Below are 20,069 nucleotides of genomic sequence, written 5' to 3'. Positions count from 1 at the left end.
ACAAATGATGAAACAGGATTAGATGAAGTAACTAATTATTAGGTCATTTACATCTATATAGTGACAGAGTAGAGGCTAATCCAGGCTTGGCATATAACATCCAATACCACTCTTGTGCTTAAAGACCTTAACTGCCTAGCTGACCTTAAAACTATCTCCTGGCACTGCCCTGCTCCCAGACACTAATATAAAGAGAAGACTGCCCAAGAACAGATTTTCATTTTGTGCCCCTTCTCAAATTTCCAACCTTTGACCTTTGTAAAACTGAAATAAGCATCCAGAGAGAAGACAGGACAACTTAGAAGGACCTCTTCCTAGAGACTGACATACTTTAGTGGAAAGAGTATGAGGTGCAGGTCAATAAACCTGCCTATGGCATTTAAATACTTCCTGAACTTAGACCATTTTACTATTACTCTTCAAGTCCTTCATCTGTAGAATAAGAATGATTTTAATCCCTGCCTCTCTGTGGGGATGTCGTGAGGGACAAATGAGATCATGGATTGGAAGGTGTCCTGCAAATACTGTTACAGAAGGTTATGCCCTTAGAGCTTTAGGTGGCATGTGTTACAAATGCTATGTTCCACAAAGCCTTAGAATGCTGGGGGGAGGACAGAAATATACTTACTAAATTAGTATAATGAGACTTTCCACTTTTGACTTGACACAATCTTAGGATTTTAAGCAATCTTCCTGGTTACCTAGGCCATTCTTACCCAACAGAACAAGAATCCTTTATATATCACTACAGATGGTTTTGTCTAGATGGAACATTAGCTATCTCACACCATTCTTGTGTTGGAGAATTCTGATTATTGAAAAGGTCAATTTTGACATTGGTAATGCAGAAAACAAGCTATTCTGCCCTTTTAATCCTTCTCACCCTCTGGGGCCCCATGGAATGGTTCTAAACACACATTTTGAAGACAACTATTCAGTGTAAACCAAGCTCTCCCTCTCTCCCTCCCTTTTCCCACCACTTAACCTCAAACTTTAACATCTTCATCTAGTGTTGTACAGTAGAAAGAATGCAAGACTTGGAATTGGAAAAATCTGGATCTAGATCCCTAGCTTTGTGTGAGAAATTCACTTCTCTGGTTCCTTCAAGCTTTAAGCCTAGGATTCCAAGAAATGAGAAAGATCATCCCTACCCTTTCCATCTCACAGAGGAACTGTGAGGACATATGATCTCACTGCTACCAGCCTCTGCTCATTGCTCCTGTGAAAGCCGTAATTTCCCCACACCCTCCTGCAGCATGGAGTGGAAGATGTTGTGTCTACAATAAGGGATTCCTTTCTCCCAGCCCCTATTCCCTACTTTTTGGGTTATTGACATCTTACTCTCACTCTGAAACCCCCAGTCCCTCCTGCCCTGAAGATGACATGTTTACAATAAAAGGTTCCTTCCTCCCCATCGCCAACCTTGTGGATCCCATACATCCCATACTTGTACTTTTACTCTGAAACCACCTGAACAGCTGAGTCATTTTGACTCCCCAGCTTTGACTGAACCTAAGAAGAGAAAGAGGGATTCCAGTTTTTAATCCAAGGAGCCAATGGTATAGCTGAGCAGCTAACAGGTTCCAGTAACGTCACAACCTGTGGCTGACTCCTGTTCGTACATGCTAACAATTAGGTAGCAGCTTGAGGATCTGACTCCCTTATTTTATGGATGAGAAAACCCAAACCTGGAGGTGAAAATGAACCCTGGCCCATGGGCTCTGGCTGGGGGACTGAAGGAAATGTGGGTGGGCAGGTTAGATGATGCAACCTTACTGCTCTGAATTCTGGAAGAAAACGACCTGGTATTTAAGATAGGTCCTACTGTAAGCACAGGGAGAATGAGAAATCAAAGTGCTTCTTAAGGAGTGAGCCAGCCCTCCTAGTGTCTATAAAAACGAGGATTCAGACAAATTCGTTTGGTACCTATATAATGCTTTATACCACCTTTTCAGCATGGCCTCCTGGAAAATGAATTAGACTTAGTAGGAAGATGGGATCTGGATCCCACCTTTGGAACTTACTAATTGAGTGCAACGTGAGCAAGTCACGTCAATCAATCCGTATTAAGCGCTTAATCTGTGCCAGGCACTGGGGATACAAAAAAGAAGCAAAAAACAGTCTCTGCTCTCAAGTAGCTCACCATCGAATGGGCATACAAAGAAGCTGCATACATGGTAAGTGGGAAATAATTAGCAGATGCAATGAAATGATGAACAATTAATTATAAGGGAAATAGGAAATACGGGGGTCGGGGAAGGCTTCCAATAGAAGTGATCAGTCCCATCGTGATGCCTCGGTTCCCAAAGGATGCCGTAGAGAAATCCCTTCAAGAGCCGCCCACTCTCTATCGCGAATCCGCTGCCCGGGGTCCGAGCCTGGGTCCCACTTGCCCAGCTCCACCCGCCCCGGTGGGTGCGAGGTGGACAGCAGACCACGCACGACCCGGGGGGAAGCAACTTCGTGCTTCAACGAAAACGAACCTGGTTGCGAAGTCGCAGGCGATGCTCCCACGCGTGCACCGAAGGGCTCGGAGCTTTTAGGGCGGTGTAGCAAGGAGGCCCCGGGACTGGTGGCCTCCCCACGTCCCCGGGTCCTACCCTCTACGAGCAGCGCCGAAGGCTCTCCGACTCCTCCAGGACAGAGCCCAGGTAGGACCGGGCGGGGCGAGGCGCTAGGAACCTTTCGGGCAGCACCGCCCTCTCTCGCCCGCGCATGCGTCCCCCGCGCCGCTGAGCGGAAGGAGCTGGCTGACGGCGGCCATTGCGGCTGCGGCGATGGCGGCGGTCCCGGCCTTGGTGCTGAAGCATCGGCGCACCACCTTGGAGCGGGTGGAGAAGTTCCTGTCGCCCATTTACTTCACCGACTGCAACCTGCGGAGCAGGTGAGGGCCCGGACGGGCCTGAGGCGGGTGGCCCGAGGCCAGGGAGACCCAAGCGGGCTCCGGCCTCCCCTTCCGGGGCGGGGAAAGCTCCTGCCGCCCCTCCCCCCCGGGCGCCCAAGAAATGCGTGTTGTCTCGGAGCCATTTCCGCCTAACGACCCTGCTGCCGGTGACGTCGAGCCGTCACGCCCCGCCCCCTCCCCGGCACGGATGGGAGGGGCGGGGGAGCGCAGAGGCCCTGAGAGAGGGGAAGGCGCAGAGCCGGGACTGTGACCCTAGTCTACGGCCAGGCCGGGACGCGGGGACGGGGGCGCCGCGTCCCTGCTGCCGGCCTCAGTTTCTCCATCTGTAGAGCGCGGGGAAGTCAGGTTTCCCACCCCATTGCGGTGTCCGGCCTCCGCCAGGCATCTCCCCGCCCTGACCTGGCGTCCCTCTGCCTGTAGACCTGGACGGGGCTTTAGAGGGCATCAGGGCCAGCGCAGAGGTTAAATTCCGTGTCCTTGGTCACACCAGCGGCGGGCAGGGCAAGACCTGGAGCCGGGGTCCTGCCTTGTGGCCCATTCTGAGTCTGGGACACCGACAAACAGCAGTAGAGCCAAAAGGGGGCTGGGAAACCATCTAGTCCAATGGTTTCCAACAATTTTTTTTTTTTTTTTTTTGCTTTTTGGTAAGGCAATTGGGGTTAAGTGACTTGCCCAGGGTCACACAGCTAGTAAGTGTCAAGTGTTTGGCCTGAGGCCGCATTTGAACTCAGGTCCTCCCAACTTCAGGGCAGGTGCTCTATCCACTGTGCCACCTAGCTGTCCCCCAACAATTTTTGTTCCAACCATTTTCAGCCAAAACATTGTGTTAACCCCATGGATAATTAATATGCTGCTCACAATTTTCTTTTAAGATTTATTCGACAAGCACTTAAAATAACCACAATCATAAGTTTCACCCAGAAAAGCTCCAAATTAAAATTTACGTTATGTAACTATAAAATTTAATTCTACCTATAATTTTCAAAACTCTAAATATAAAATTATAAAGTAATTATTTACTACATAAGGTGCCATTAAGGAATTTTTAGCTTGAATACCTCTTACAACCTTGCAAACCTGTACTGAACCACTAAATAGATGGCTCACCAGCTGTCTTGGTTCACCTCCCAAGGGTTTGGCATTAAGTGAAACAGTAATAGTAACTTATAATTCTACAGTGTTGTAGCATTGACAGTGCTTTGTGGTTATCTCATTTTATTGGGCATCATGACAACTCTGAGGAAGGCATCACAATTATTTTCTCCTCTTTATATTTCAATACTTGACCAGATCCATGATGTCATTGATACAGATAATGCCCATCAAAGACAAAGAACATCACTGGCCCATGCTTTCTCAGTCTGTGGCTTGCTTCCATGTTCTCCCACGAATTTTCCATAGGCGCCATACCCAACATGCTCAGTGCCTTCCTTTAGGTATTTTCACATTCTCTTTAGTTAAGCACTCCAGCTGTCCGTTTGTTGTCCTTTGCTCTGGATCCATGATGAACAAACAGCTGTTTCCTTTGTTGGTCATTCATCTTCTGGATGATAGCTTTACCTAGCTTCTGACACGCACTTGTTTATTGCTCCTACCCTGCAGTGTACTTACGCCCATTGCTCATGTCTCCATGGCATTTTGGACCATGCATAGTGTTGATTGTTCAGAAATTGTTGTATTGCATGAAGAGGCAGTATCTGTGGTAGAGAGTAACAGACTTGGAGTCAGGCAAGATCTGACTTAAAATCACAGGCTTATTTTTTTCTTCTGTAAAATGAGGATAATAAAGCCTTTTGTGCCAACCATACAGGCTGTTGTGAGGATTCAAATGAGACAAGTTTGTGAAAGTACTTCACAAGCTCTAAAGCACAATATAAATTATTCTTATTTCCTGATTTGCATAAGCTCTAAAGCATCAGTGGAAGAGTCTTGGGGTTATAACGATAGGTTTTGGATTATTGGGAAGACCTCATGGTACAGTGGAAAGACTGCTGAATTTGGAATGAGAGGACCTGGCCCTGCCACCATTTGCTTCGTGAATTGGGGCATGTCAGTAATTTTTCCTGGACTTGTTTTCCTCATCCACAGAATAAATAAATAAATAGGGGATGGAGTGGATGGGAGGAATTAAACTAAATGATCTTGAATGTCTCTACTACCTCCAAATTTGTGATTTTATGAGAGCACTGCACAATTTCCCAAAAGCAGTCCAGTATAGTCTCTGTCTCTCTCTTTTTTAAAAATTAACTTCTAAGTCCATTTCATTGCCCCAATCCTGGGTCTGTCCATCCAACTGCATGTTATGAGTCAGGCAGTGAGTTCATCAAGTTGATTTTTCCTGTATACACTGTTAAGGTGAACTCTTTTCAGGAGTTGGGGATCTCATTTATGAGGCTTTGTAGCTTCCAATGACTCGTTATCACCCACATTCGTAGACAGAAACATCTGGAAGAGCTCACCATCCATACAAATGTCCTCTTCTCTTTGGACTTTGTATTGAACGCTCTCCATGACAGGGGACATGATTTCGTCCAGGAGATTTTTTTCCAGTTTTGTGTCTTGCTGGTGTTGATAATCAGAGGATTCTTAAGCAAAGTTATTTTTGATGTTGCTTCTTCAGGGAATGTTGTATAACCTTAACATAGGAATAAGTGACACCTTGGGGAGGAAGACCATTTAAGGCTATGTTTTGCTCTACTGAAACATACTTTTTAATTGACAAACAAACACAGTGGGATCTTATGTTGTAGCATTCTGGCTTGTGTTCTTTGTATTATTTGTGTGACTGATGATATCTGCTGGAGAATATTGTTTATAAAAGCCTACTTCTGGGGCAGATAGGTGATGTAGTGGATAGAGCACTGGCCCTGAAGTCAGGAGGACCTGAGTTCAAATCTGGCCTCAGACCAAACACTTGACACTTACCTAGCTATGTGACTCTGGGCAAGTCACTTAACCCCAATTGCCAACAAAACAAAACAAAACAAAAAAAAGCCTACTTCTTCTCATATTTGAATCAAGAATACCCTTAATATATGTGTAGATAATGCTCACAAAGATTTTATCTAGATGAGAAAGTAGGCATGTAGGTCAGTAATTATTGATGACAGTATCAAACTTGATTTTTTTTTCCAGTCATTCAGTATCTTGCCCTTTATCGGATCCCTCAAAAATTAATCCTTCAGCACTCTCTAAAGTATGTTGCTTCCAGAATGGATTTCCTCTCTGATTCCCTGGTCTGGTCCAGCTGTTCTTCATATTTTTGTCATAGGATTATAAGGTCCTAAAGTTAGGACTGAAAGTAATTTGTAGGCTAGGGTGAGTGGGATCCAACTCATATTGGCTCACAGGAGCTGGTTGTTAAATTTCAATTCAATAAACCTTCATTAAGCACCTGCTATGTGCTAGGCACTATGCTAAGTGTTGGGGATGCAAATAATAAAAAGACAACCCCAGCCCTCAGGGAGCTTACAGTCTGTTAGGGGAAGATATTACACAAAAGGAAGCAGAAAAGGGCCTAAAAAAGGAAAAAAGCACCATGAGGTAACTGATGCTGGGGGTATGATGTTCTGCAGAACTGAAACCAAGCTGAGCTGCTGATGGAAAGTAGAGAGTTACCTGGGAAGTCGTGAAAGCTCAGAGCCCTCTATAAAGGAAGGCTTTGGGAAGAGTTTGTCACTCTACCCTTTAGCCCTCCAGTCAGGGAGCAACTGAGGGAGTGGAGAAGGAGTTGCGTATCAAAAACTGAGTCAGTCTGCATAGGGATGAGATTTCAGGTGATCACCTTATCCTAGGGGAGGCAGTGGCCAAAAGGGAAAACTAAGCAGAGGCACTGATGGATAATGAAGAATTACCTGAAAAAAGGTACATGTTCAGTGTGGGCATGCATTTACCCCTTGGAAATCAGCAAATGCTACAAATCAGGACTTGAGTTACTGTTTCAATGATTGTCTAGACTTAAGAAAGTGATGGAAACAATAATAAGGATTAAACTTAGTAGTGTGTCAAGTATACATTTTTTTCCCCAGACAGCTAGTCACTAAGTAGTTACCAGCACTTCCCTACTTCTAGATCATCTTATCAACCACCGTATTTGACAAATGAGTCCCAAAGAGGTTTGGTGATTTTCCAGGTCACAAAGGATCGTAAATGGCAGAGCCAGGATTCAGTGACAGTTCATCTGACCTGAACTCCAGTGTTCTAAACAATACCAGAATGCCTTCTTTGGTACCATTTCCCTTTCCTCAGTCCAAATGTGGTATTAGCACTGTCAATAAAGATAAGAGTTTGTTACCAAAATGGTTCCGTTTTCATTTGTTGTCTTCTAGATTCGTCTTTCAGTGCTCTTGGGATGATCTATCTTAATTTGGTCTTATGCCAACTTTTCATCAAACTTTTTTTTTCTCCATGGATCAAAATGAATGCCTGGCATAGAGTAGACACAGAATCCTTGCTTATTCCCTTCCTATTACCTCTATAACTTCTCACTTTTATGAGATGATTTTGTTCATAACCTTCTACCATTTTCCTTTGTATAGTTTCACAAATGAATTTATATTCTAAACTAGTGTTGCCCTTGGCTTCCATGTTCTATTCTTGGCAAGGAGATCGATAACCACACAAAGGAAAATGGAGGAAATTGAAGAGGTTCAGACACTTGGCCAGGGGTTACACAGCTAGTCAGTGTTTGAGGTAGGCTTTGAACTCAGCTCTTCCTGACTCCAAATCCAGTACTCCATCAACTGAATTGAACTTGAGTCTTCTCCATACTTACCTGAGACAGCAAGCATGTTGTGTTTTCTGGTCTATATTCTTAATCTTGCTAGGGTGATAGCATCTGCCAGAGGTGAGTACCCAGGGTAACTATGGTGTGAGAATGAGGCGTCAGAGTAGGTCTTTTGTCTTAACTTTGTAGGTAAGGAAACAGTCTTAGAGAGGTGAAACAGGCGTCCAGTGCTCATTTCTACCACACCCCTTCCTGTGCATGAATGTGCAAGTGATTGTTTGGAGAGGGGCCTTCTATGCACGTGCCCCCATTCCCCTGCACTCTTGTCAGAACCGTAAAGAGCTCTGAATTTTATATAGGCCCATAAACGTTTGATTACATACATACATACATGCATGTGTTTATGTTTCTTTTCCCAGGCTGTATGGAGACAGTTGCCCCGTGACTTCACTGTCTTGCTTCATGACTCCAGAACAGATGCCATACGAACAGGCCATTCAGCAAAATTTCCACACGGTCAAAGTTGGTGATACCTTTGGACCCACGTAGGTAACATGGGGTTTGGGGACAAGGCAAGGTGGGGAAAACATTTAAAAAAATCAAAACCAACCTGTGGAGCATACAGTAAGCCCCTCTTCCTCTAGTGAGGATGAAGAATAATGGAGAAAAAATAGGAATTTGAGAAGGTCCACTTTATGTCTTTGATCATCCATTGGTTAGAACATAGATCATAAAATGATAGATTTAGGGCTAAGATGGACTTAGAGATCATCTAGTTCATTTTTGTTTTTCATATACAGGGCCTGAAACAGTGCCTTGCACATAGCAAGTGCTTATTAAGTGTTTATTTAATTGAAGCGAATTTTACTGATGAGGAAACAAGGCCAGAGAGGGGAAGTGATTTGTGCTGGCATCCAGATTTTCATTAGAGAATTAGAATTAGAACCTGTGACTGTAAAGGATCCATTCAGTCCATCAAGTTAAGCACCTTACCTGATGCATAAATCCCATCTAAAGCTTCTCATGCCCCCTCTCTCACAAATCAACCCATTTCAGTATTAGGCAATTCTAATTGTTAGGAAGTTTTTCCTTATATCAAACTGAAATCTGTCTCCCTGTTACTTCTCCTGGTTGTTCCTAGTTTAGCCATCTAGAGGCACCCAGAACATGTCTAATCCCACCACCCTATGAGAACCTTTCCAATATTTGGAGACAGCTATCTTCTCCAGGTTAAACATTGTTGGGTTCTTTAGACATGTCTGCATGCTCAACATGCCTGATCTCCCAGTTCTGTTCTGTTACCTCCCAATTGCTTCTGGCCACTTCCCACCCTTAATCCTATCTAGACTTCATTCTCCCTAGGCCATGTGTTCCAGGTCCCTGGCTTTCTGTTCACCCCAGCTTACTGGCCACTCCCATCCAGATCTTCCTTAGACCCCTCCTCCAGTCACTCCAAACTACTTAGTCACTCCTAGATCCCTCCCATAGTCTTTCTGTATTTAAGGCCCATCTTGTCTCCATTAAGAGCTCAGATTCCTTAAGAATCTAGCCAAGGGCTCACAAATGTTCAGATTCCTTAAGAGTCTGGCTAATATGGCAGATCTTTAATAAACCTTGTCTCTGGCTAAAAAAATAAGTCAAAGGATTCTTTCTCACTTATCTCTGTCCCTTTAGCACAGATTTTAGTGTTACAGACTTAGTGATCCCATACTTCTCATACCTCTGGGACCACCACAGCTGCATTTATAGCACCTTTTTTAAGCCACTTTCAGAGAAGCCCCATGGCAGTCACATTTGATGCTCAGAAAATGAGCGCAGACTTAGTAAGTGAACTTGTTTTATATCTGATGTTCTGTCAGTCCAGTAATGACCCCAGACAGTTTGCCTGTCCAAATGCTACCAATTGTTCAAGGCTCAGGAGCCATCTCTTAAATATCTTCTTTCTCCATCATAGCATTCAACACAATCCCAGAGCCCATACCTACTCCCACATCAACCTTCGTTCATACTCTTGCCTCAAATTCAGGTTTTCTTCCTCTTTTGTGTTCTGTGGACTCCTTTGTCAGTCTGGTGAGGCCTATGAACTTCTTCTCAGAATCTTGTTTTCAAGCTCGAGTGTGTGTGTGTGTGTGTGTGTGTGTGTGTGTGTAATTACAAAGGAAAGCAAAGGTTAGTGAAAATAAAGATGTCACTTGTTTCCCTTCCACAAAGCCCCCTGAACTCTCACTGTGCCTTTATTTCTTCACCGCTCCTTCTCCCAATCTTCAGCCTTCAAGGCCTACCTCAACTCTTAGCTCCTTTAAGAATCCTTCTAGGGCTACTTTAGCTAAACTCATTAGGCAGGATCTGGTCCTTATCATGCACTTCACACTTTAGCGTTTGACTGTTTTCTAGTTGTTTTGTGTGTGAATCTTCTCTCCTTAGTGACGCTAGAAAGAAAACTGTCTTTGACTTTTTTATTTGTCCCTCACAGTACCCAACCCAGCCCTAGAACACACTTAATAAATCCTTGGTGATTGTGCTGACCTGATATGGTAAACTCCTTGAGAGTGAAGTTTACCAGCTTTTCCTCCATGCTCTGCAGTCTTGATTTCATTGTGCCTGGAAGAGAGGCAGGCCTCTATTGACAATTTAATTGAAATGGACTTTCTGTTTCCCAAGCCAAAGCCCCTTGGCCTTGTGCTCTCTCACCCTGGCCTCCCCTTTGTGTCTCTTGTAGATGGTGGACCTGCTGGTTCCGAGTGGAGCTGACTATCCCCAGAACTTGGATGAATCATGAAATTCACTTTCTCTGGGAGAGTGACGGAGAAGGCCTGTTGTGGAGGAATGGGGAACCAGTCCAGGTGAGACAGCAAATACGAATCCTTCCTAGGCTTGTTTACACAACTGAATACTGCCAAAGGACAGTTTAAAGCTCCTTTCTCTAAAGAACATGAAAATTGGGAGGCCCAGAAGGCTTGCCCGTACCCTCCCTGGTAGGGAATGGTCTGGATTTTTTGCCCTGTGGTTCTTAAGACTCTGGAATGCAATCACTTTTTAAACACCATTACTCTAACTGGCCCTCCTCAGACTAGGAAGTTAGGGAACTCATTGAGTTCAAGGTTGGGACATGGGGTGGCTCAGAACTGTAGGTTCTGTATCCAGGCCTGCCTCTGACCTCGATGTTTCTTAGATGCTCACCCTAGATGTTTCCTGAAAGTCATATGCTGACTTTAGTTCTCTAGTCTCCAGGTCTCTGCTCCTTGACTATAATTGTCCTTAGGGGAATAATGACTACAAACAATTGTGTGTTGTCTTGAACAGTTAACATAGTAATTGGTCTTTTGCTTGTGTATAACCCTTTGACTTTTCAGAGGTTTCAAAACTGCTTCTAAATAGTTATCCCATTTGATTCTCATAACCTTCCTGTGAGATATGTAGACCTGGGAGTAATTTTCCCATTTTATGGGTAGAAAAACTGAGGACCCAAACCAGTTAAGTGACTTGCCAGGTCTCACAGATAATCAGTAGCAGATTTGGGACTAGAGCTAAATTCTCAAAATTCCTGGGCCAGGGTTCTTCCTATCATACTACCCCTTAGACAAGCCAGTTGGTTTCCTTCTAATAAACTCTTACTTTTAAAGAAGTGGAATTTTGCTGCTCAGAGGAAAGGTTAAGTAGTTAAGGAGTCTGTGTGCATAGGTTCCTTGTTAGCCCCTGATCCCTGCGAACTATTGCTGTAGAGCTGGAGAAAAGATGGATGGAAACACCCTATGGGGATAGGTGATAAAAGCACTCCCAATCACATCTGGGCCCCTGTCCAGTCATCTGCCTAAGTTGGTAGCTGAGGGGACTCAGGACCAGATCTCTCCTCCCCACTCAGGGTTTGACCAAATTGGGTGAGAAGACCAGCTACATCCTGACTGACAAGATGAAGGAAGGAGATCCCTGGAGGCGAGTGTGAATCCCTTGGAGGGAGGGAGGGAGTGCCTGAGGGATCGGCCCACAAAAGCAGCGAAGCTGATGGAGTTTGGGGTTTGGCATTACCAGGTGGGAATGGAATACCAGCTAGTCGAAGTTATGATAAACCTGCGTGGGCACAAATGAATGGGCACACACATGCCTCCATCTGCATGCACAGCAATACCAACCAAATCTTCAGCTTATCTAAACTTTGCTCATTACCTACAAAATAAAATTCAGATTGCTTAGTTGGGCATGCAGGGCCCTCTGTGGTCTTTCTCCAGCCAGTGTTTCCAGACCTATTCCATGCTACTCATCTTCATCTACTCTGCATTGCTAGACTGTAGACAGCTAGTTATTCATCAAATCCATACCGCCACTTCCCACTTCTTTGCATGTGTACATATCACCCCTTGAGCCCAAAGTGAACTCTTTCCACATCCATCTGACTGTCCAAATAATTTTCTTCCTTGAAGGCTGCATCAGGTACCACCTCTTCAGCAAGGTCTTCCTGATTTCCTTAGCTACAGGTGCTTGCTACAATTTCTCGTGCCTCTCTGGCCTCCTCTGCGGGTTTTTTTTTTTTTTTCATTCTCACTTTTAGTATTCCCTGTAGGTTTCAGTCCCCTGCTAGATTGTAAATTCCCTGGAGCAGAGACTGGGAACGTAGAAGGCTCTTAATGAGTATCTGATGAATTATATTTGGAATACAATGTGGAAACCACACACAGCCATCCCTTCTATTAGGTAGACAATGAACAAGCACCTGTCAAGTCCCTGTTATGGTCCAGACATCTGGATAATCTATAACTTGGATAATTAATAAATGGGCTCGATTTGTAGGCAAACATAGAATAAACCACCACCTGTGCTGATGACCGCAGTGAGGAAGAGCAGCTGGAAACCTCACTAATTATGCCTCTGTGCACATTTCTGGTCTCAAGGCCACTTATTTGTTTAATCAGTGCCATCTATTTTGGTCACATGAAAACGTTTGAATCTTGATTCCTAGTCTAAAACGTGAAACTCATGAAACCTAAACATACTTGTGAAATACTGACTAGCTTACTAGAATGTAAATTCCTTGGGGGTAAAGACCAAGTCTTATCTAAATGATCTGTCTGTCTCAGCATCGAGCACACCGTATTTCACACAGTTGGGATACAGAAGTTTTTCCTTTTTTTGGAGGGAGGATGAGTAGTCATTTAAGCAGCCACTGAGGCAGGTACTTCAGATTTCAGTGGAACTGTGACCTCGTCCATGTGGGTTGTTTCTCCAGGTAGATGGTTCACAGTTCATCCAGACCAGCTTATTTGTTTGACTCTTGTCCATGTCCTCCCATAAATCTTCCATAAAGAATCTACCCAACTTCTACAGCTTTACTTCCTTTCTTTTAACATTCCATAGCTTCTAGTGCCAAACTTGGACTTTCTTTTCATTAACCTTCCCTCTGGTTATATGACTGACTCACTTCCTTTTCTGGTCATGTATTTCTTGAGTGATATCTTTTATGCAAATTGCTATGCCCATCATTTTTGGTAATATGCTGTTTCCATCCAGCATTTCCTTTTAGATCCCCAGTAGTGTTAGTTCTTCAGAGATTGTTCTGTTCTGTGAATTGCTGCCATATAACATCACCAGGAAAATATTGGAGTTTAAAAAGATGGGGTTTTATGGCAAATGAGTAGTTTGGGATAACTGACAATACTGTGCAGTTTCTTAAGTGCAATTTTAACCCCCTCTCTTTGGCTTTGGGCCCCAGTGCTCCGCCCATCCATAGGACCTGACCAGGAGAGATGCCTGGATACACTTTCAACGGGGCACAGTGCAGGCGTTTGCTCATTTTTCTCCCCTACTGGAGGTTCATTAGCTAATGGTCAGAGTTAGCCGTGAAATCTCTTACTTAGGTCTGCAGCTGTGATTCCATTGGTATAGGAACTCCTGATGAAGAAAACCTCTCTGCCAGTAAAGATCAAGCACTCCTTTTTAATTTGTAGTCAGAGAATTGCCTGAGAGTTTAAGCAGCTTGTCTTGGGGCACGCAGATTTTCCTGACTTTCAAGGTGACCATATCCATTGTGCCACAGAAAACATTTGTAACAGGAAGATAATGCTTTATAACCATAGTGATTTGGTGTTGGAGCTGTTTTATTTCCCTGTGCTCTGACTTATTAGGTATCCCGGGGGGTGAGAGGAAGCAGCCGGATGATTTCCCTTTGAATTTCAGGGTCCTGGGTTGCACCTTTGCTTTTCCCCCTGAATTACTTTTTACAGTTCTGACAATTTCTCCTTCTGCAGCCTGACACTGTATGTAGAAACTGCCTGCAGTGGGGTCTTTGGGGCTGGAAAAGGCAGCATGATTGCTCCACCTGACAATGAAAAGAGATTCAGTGTGACCCGGGCGGAGATGGCTGTGTACCACCGGAATGTTCATGAGCTGATGATGGATATGGAAATCCTCCTGGGCATGGCCAAGGTAGCTAAAAGCCCCCGTGTTTCTTCTTTTTCCATCATTGAACAAAGAGATCCTGAGCACCTGTTGTGTGCTCACCCTCGTGACAAGGGAAAAGGAGGCTGAGACAAGAACACTGTGCCAAACTCTAATTCAGGCTCCATATTTGTGGAGTTAAGAGAAAGGAGGGCTACGTGTAGGCCAGAATAGTTGGTGAAAGCTTCACAGAAGAGCTGGACCTTGAAGGAGGCAGAGTTTGAATAGGCAGAGGAGAGTGAAGGGAGGGGGAGAAGAGGAGTGAAGAGGAGTGGGAGCAGTTCAGGCAAAGGTGGAGAGACAGACGAGCAAGGTGTGTACTTGGTACGTGGAAGTTGAGCTGGCTGGAAACGGAAGGCGTGTTTGGGGAGCACTGGGCCTTGGGGCTCGAGCCACGTGAAAATGGATTTGAATGCCAGAGTGAGGAGCAGACAATTTCAGTTTTGAATAGGGGAATGACTACAATGAGAGCTGTTTTTTTAAGGTGTTTCTATTGGAGAAAAAGGAAGATAAGGAAGAAAATGTTTTGTCCGTGGACAGATCTTCTGAAAGGTGGTAGGGTGAGGTCAGGCCCTCCTGAAAGCTTTCTCTGCAACCTTGTATAAGCCTTATGTGTCCCTCTTCTGCCCTCCTGCCCCAACTAGTGCCTTGGGGAGGGCAGCCAGCGGAGCTTCCAGGCCCTCTACACAGCCAACCAGATGGTGAACGTGTGTGACCCGACTGAACCTGGTACCTTTTCGACAGCCCGTTCCCTGGCATCGGGTATCTTCCGCCAGCGCAATGGGGACAGCCAGCACACTATCCATGCCATAGGGCACTGCCACATTGACTCAGGTATGAAGGGCACTGGGCAGGGAGAGGGAAGGTCTTTGTGAAGAAGAAGAACTCTTCAGAGAGCTAGCGGAGCTGGGTGGGAATGGGGAGGGAGAGACAAGGCCAGGATAAAGAGCCTGGACTGGGAGTCAGGAAACCTGGGTTCTAGGGCCAGCTTTGCCACTTAGTCCGTACGTGACCTGGTCTGATTACTTCACCTGCCTGAAATGTCGTTTCCTCATCTTCCAAATTAATGTCATTAAACTAGATGATTCCTAGGGTCCCTTCCAGCCCTAACATCCTCTGTTCTATTTTCTAAAGTTCTTTCCAGCTCTAAAATTGTGTGGTTTTGAGATCTCTTCCACATTTGATGTTTATATTTTGTGTTCTAGATCTAATATTCTGCGATTCTTTGAACGTTACTTAGTTCTGATTTAAAGGGTGTGCTGGAACCATCTCTAAGGGTCTTTAGAGAGATTATTAAATTTTCAGTGTGAGCATTTATACCTCAGAAATCAGAAATTGCTTCAAATTAGGGCTTGGATTATTGTTTTGTTGATTGTCTAGCTTTAAGAAAGTGTTAATAATGCAAATGAAACTTAATAGTGTATGTGCACCTGTTTATCCCCCTTCTCCCTGCCCCCCCCAGACAAGCTGTTAACCATTTATCAGTATGCTTCTATATTGCTATATAAAGTTGAGCTTCATGTGCTGGAGCTCAGCAGGAATGCAGGAAGAAGCTCAGAGAACATTCACCACCAGACTGGGGGCCTGGTAACTGGAGACTAGCAACAACACCAATAATAATGACTTGCGTTTTTATAGTGCTTTAAAGTTTGCAGCCTTACGGTATCCCTGCCTGTACCAAAAGAAGTCTCTAGTGAGAGAGATTGGTTATGGGGCATGTTCATTTTGGATTGTTGCCTTTTTTCTGTTTTTTAATTATTAATTTATCTTGATTTATCAACAATCACTTCCATAGGCTTTTGAGTTTTAAATTTTTCTCCCCCTCCTTACCTCCCTCCTCAAGATGGTGCAAAATCTGATATAGGCTATACATATACATTCCTATTAAACATATTTTCACATTAGTGATGTTGTAAGGAAGAATTAGAACCAATAGGAAGAACCACAAGAAGGAGGAAACAAAACAAAACAGAAGGAAAAAAAAGAGCAAATAGTATGCTTCGATTTGCATTCAAACTCCATAGTTCTTTCTCTGGATGTGGATAGCATTTTCCATCATGAGGCCTTTGGAGATGTCTTAGATCCTTGCATTGCTGAGAAGGGCTAATAAGTCTATCAATGTTAGTCATCGCACAACATGTTGCCTTGTTTCTTTAAGCATACTAACATGTCAGTTAACATTTTGGAAAAGGCTTATCAGCCAGTATATATTGAATGCTTCCAGTGGATCAGTAAGGGTGGATTAGAAGAAGTAGAAGTGATGGTTCCTGACCTTGGGAAACAGAATGCAAAGGAGTACTTTCATTCATCCATCCATCCATCCATCCATCCATTCAATGTCTACTGAGCCTGTTATATGTAAGGCTTCTTGGTGATTCAAAGATGAATGAAAAATGATCACATTTCTCCCAGAAACTGTGTTCCCCAAAGGCAGGAGTGGCATCTTTGACTTCCATCCACATGGAGCTTAGTCTATAATTGAATACTAATTGTACAGCTCAGAATAAGGGCTGCAGAGGAGGTCAGAGCAGGTATCAGGTGCTGGAAGGCTAAGTTTGTGAACCTGTAGAGGAGATAGGACCTGAGCTGAGGAGCTAAAGGAGAGACAGACAGAAGGCAGAATAGCTTAGGTCTGGGAAAGACCAAGTCTGAAGAGTTTGAGATCAGAATGAGGGGAAGGAGAGGTCACACCATGGAAGGCATTAGAAACACAATGGTTTAAAAACAAACTCCAGAGAGCAGCTTGGTGGCGCAGTGGATAGAGCACTGTCTCTGGAGTCAGGAGGACCTGAATTCAAATCCGGCCTCAGGCCCTTACTAGCTAGCTGTATGGCCCTGGGCAAGTCACTTAACCCCCATTGCCTCCAAAATTAAAAAAAAAAAAGAAAGAAAGAAAGAAAAAAAAATGAAAGCATTAACTAAAAAACAAACAAAAATGAACCCCAGTGACTTGAAGGAATGATTCTGTTTCTGCTACAAATCTGTGATCTCACTGATGTAAGTCAGTCCTTCCTCTGAAGGGCAGCTCCCAAACCCATCAGTGCCTTCTCATTCTGTGGGACTTGTTCGTGTCCTAGACTCCATCTTCCATCAAGTGTGCTGTCGTTTAGATTTTCATCGTGTGAGTGCCAGTGGCTAGCACCTCCTTTTCTGGGGTTTTGCCATTTCTCCATGGCAATTCTTTTTTGGTAATATGTTGTAACCTATTCATGCTTACTACCTATCTCTCCATTGGTGAGATAAAAAGTGAGAAGTACGATTTTTATTTATGAGCAAGAACAATTATGTACTTTGTTTTTTAAAAAAATCTACTATGGAATGTAATTAAATAATAGCAAGTTAATTCATCAATTAACAAATAGTTATTAAGCATCTTCTGTGTGACAGGCAGTGTGCTAGATTCTGAGCATATACAGACAAATGTAAAATAGCCTCTGCCTAAAATGAACAAGAAGATGATGTATACACGTATAGATAAATGCAGAACCAATATGAAATAAATAAAAGGTTGTTAGGGGGAGTGGACACCAGTATTTGCAGGGATTAGAAAAGGCTTCATGTGGAAAGCCATATTTGTGTCAAAGAAAACAATCCAAGCTATCAATAGCATGTGAAAAAATGCTCCAAGTCACTAATAATTAGAGAAATACAAATTAAAACAGCTCTGATGTTCTATTTCACACCCATCTGATTGTCAAAGATGAAAAAAATGGAAAATGACAGTTGTTTGAGGGACTGTGGGAAAACAGGCACAGGCACACTAACAGACAATTAGTAGAGCCATGAGTTTTCTATCCATTCTGAAAGGTAGTGTGAAACTATACCCCAAAAGTCATTAAACTGGGCATACCCTTTTACCCAGTTATACCACCACTAGCTTTTATCTCAAAGAGATCAAACAAGAAAAAAGGACCCCTATATACAAAAAATATTTATAGCATCTCTTTTTCAGTGTTTTTATTTTCAATTCCAAATTCTTTCTCTCCTATGACCCCTCCCTCACTCATTGAGAAGGCAAGAAAAAAATTACATATATGAAGTCATGCAAAACATACTGCATTAGCTGTTTCCCCCCTCAAAAAAAAAAAAAAACCAAGCCAAAACCCCAAGAATTATGAAGAAAAAGAATGGGGCAGCTAGGTGGCACAGTGGATAGAGCTCTGGCCTCAGACACTTGACACTTACTAGCATTGTGACCCTGGACAAGTCACTTAACCCCGATTGCCTCACCAAAAAAAAAAAAGAAAAGAAATGCTTCAATCTACACTCTGAGTCTGAGTTCATCAGTTCTTTATCTGGAGGTGGATAGCATTTCATATCATGAGTCCTTTGGCATTGTGGTAGTTCGTTGTATTGATCAGAGTTACCGAATCTTTCACAGTTGATTATCTTTACAATATTGCTATTACTGTGTAGATTGTTTTTTCTGGTTCTGCTAACTTCACTTTGTGTCAGTTCATATTAGTCTTCCCGTAAAAGCTTTTCTGAAGCCATCCCCTTCATCATTTTTTGTAACACAATAGTATTTTATCACAATTATATGCAACAACTTGTTTAGCTATCCCCCAGTTAATGGGCATCCCTGTCTCCAGTTCTTTGCCACCACAAAAAGAGCTATTATAAATATTTTTATATGGCTTCTTTTTCTTTGATCTCCTTAGGGTATAGATCTAATAGTGGTGTTATTAGGTCAAAGGGTATACACAGTTTTATAGTCCTTTGGTCATAGTTCCAAATTGTTCTACAGAATGGTAGGACAAGTTCACAGTTCCACCAACAATGCATTGATATCATCGTCTGAAAACTTCCTGTTCATATCCTTTGACCATTTGTCAATTGGGAAATGGCCCATTCTTTTTTTTTTGTAAATTTGGCTCCGTTCTCTGTATATTTGAGAAATGAGGCCTTTATCACAGAAACTTGCTACAAAATTTCCCCCCAGTTTTCCACTCTTCTGTTTTGGCTGCATTGGTTTTATTTGTGCAAAAACTTTTTAATTTTATGTAATCAAGATTATCCATTTTGCCTCCTGTGAACCTCTCTATCTCTTCTTTGGTCATGAACTCTTCCCCTATCCAGATCTGACAGGTAATTTTTTATATGATACCCTGATTTGCTTATGAATTTACTCTTTATGTCTAAGTTGTTGTGTGGTGTTAGTGTGTGTCTAGTTTCTGCCAGCTGCTTTCTAGTTTTCCCTGCTGGTTTTATCAAATGGTGAGTTCTCACCCCAATAGCTGGGATTTTGGGGTTTATCAAACACTAGGCTACTGTGCTCCCTTATTTCTGTAAGCATCTCTTTTTGTAGTGGTAGAGAAGTGAAAGCTGAGAGTGGGTTCCATCCATTGGGAAATGGCTGAATAAATTATGGTATATGAATGTAATGTAAAAGGAATATTTTTGTACTATAAAAAATGACCAAGGAATGTTTTCAGAGAGGTCTGGGAGCACTTGTATGAATTGAGCAGAACAATATATATAATAACAGTAACACTATATATAAACAATGTATATAGTAACAACAATCTGTGTGGTGCAGTGGATAGAGTGTTGGGCCTGGAGACAGGAAGACCTAAATTCAAATGCTTCCTCAGACACTAGCTGTGTGACCTTGGGCAAGTCACTTAACCTCTGTTTGCCTCGGTTTTCTCAACTGTAAAATGGGGGTAATAATAGCATCTACCTCTCAGGGTTGTTGTGAGGATCAGATGAGAATATTTGTAAAGCACTTAGCACAGTGCCTGGCACATAGTAGGTGCTTAATAAATACTAGCTATTATGATGGTGATGATTCCAGAGGACTGATGTTGACATAGGCTACCCATCTCCTGACAGAGAGGTTATAGACTCCAGGTGTAGAGGATAGCCAGTGCAAAAACACAGACAGAAGATGGAATGCTGTGTATAAAAACAAAGGTTAGTTGAGCTGTACCAGTGAATGTGGGGGAGGGAGCAAGATATAATGAGACTTGGAACGTAGGTTGGGGCTAGGTCCTAAAGAGCTTTAAA

The 20,069-nt window shown here is 43.3% G+C and overlaps 1 protein-coding gene across 3 annotated transcripts in view; it reads left to right on the top strand.

The window, feature by feature from the left end:
* Positions 1-2,744: 2,744 nt before the first annotated feature.
* The window catches only part of MAN2C1 (mannosidase alpha class 2C member 1), a 39,785-nt gene continuing 22,460 nt past the window's right edge, over positions 2,745-20,069 (top strand). The window contains exons 1-6 of one of the 3 annotated variants that reach the window (XM_027858307.1): positions 2,745-2,884; positions 8,051-8,176; positions 10,351-10,474; positions 11,494-11,564; positions 13,871-14,048; positions 14,705-14,894. In XM_027858307.1, the coding sequence (XP_027714108.1) occupies positions 2,778-2,884; positions 8,051-8,176; positions 10,351-10,474; positions 11,494-11,564; positions 13,871-14,048; positions 14,705-14,894 (796 nt within the window). In that variant the 5' untranslated portion in view covers positions 2,745-2,777. Of the gene's footprint in view, positions 2,885-8,050; positions 8,181-10,350; positions 10,475-11,493; positions 11,565-13,870; positions 14,049-14,704; positions 14,895-20,069 lie in introns of those variants that run through there. The other 2 variants (XM_027858311.1, XM_027858316.1) reach the window with 2 other exon arrangements.

This window comes from Vombatus ursinus, unplaced genomic scaffold (assembly GCF_900497805.2).
Source record: "Vombatus ursinus unplaced genomic scaffold, bare-nosed wombat genome assembly UNPS02000749.1, whole genome shotgun sequence".
Lineage (NCBI taxonomy): Eukaryota > Metazoa > Chordata > Mammalia > Diprotodontia > Vombatidae > Vombatus > Vombatus ursinus.
Note: the sequence above shows the minus strand (reverse complement) of the source record. Positions and strands in the feature narration are given on the sequence as shown.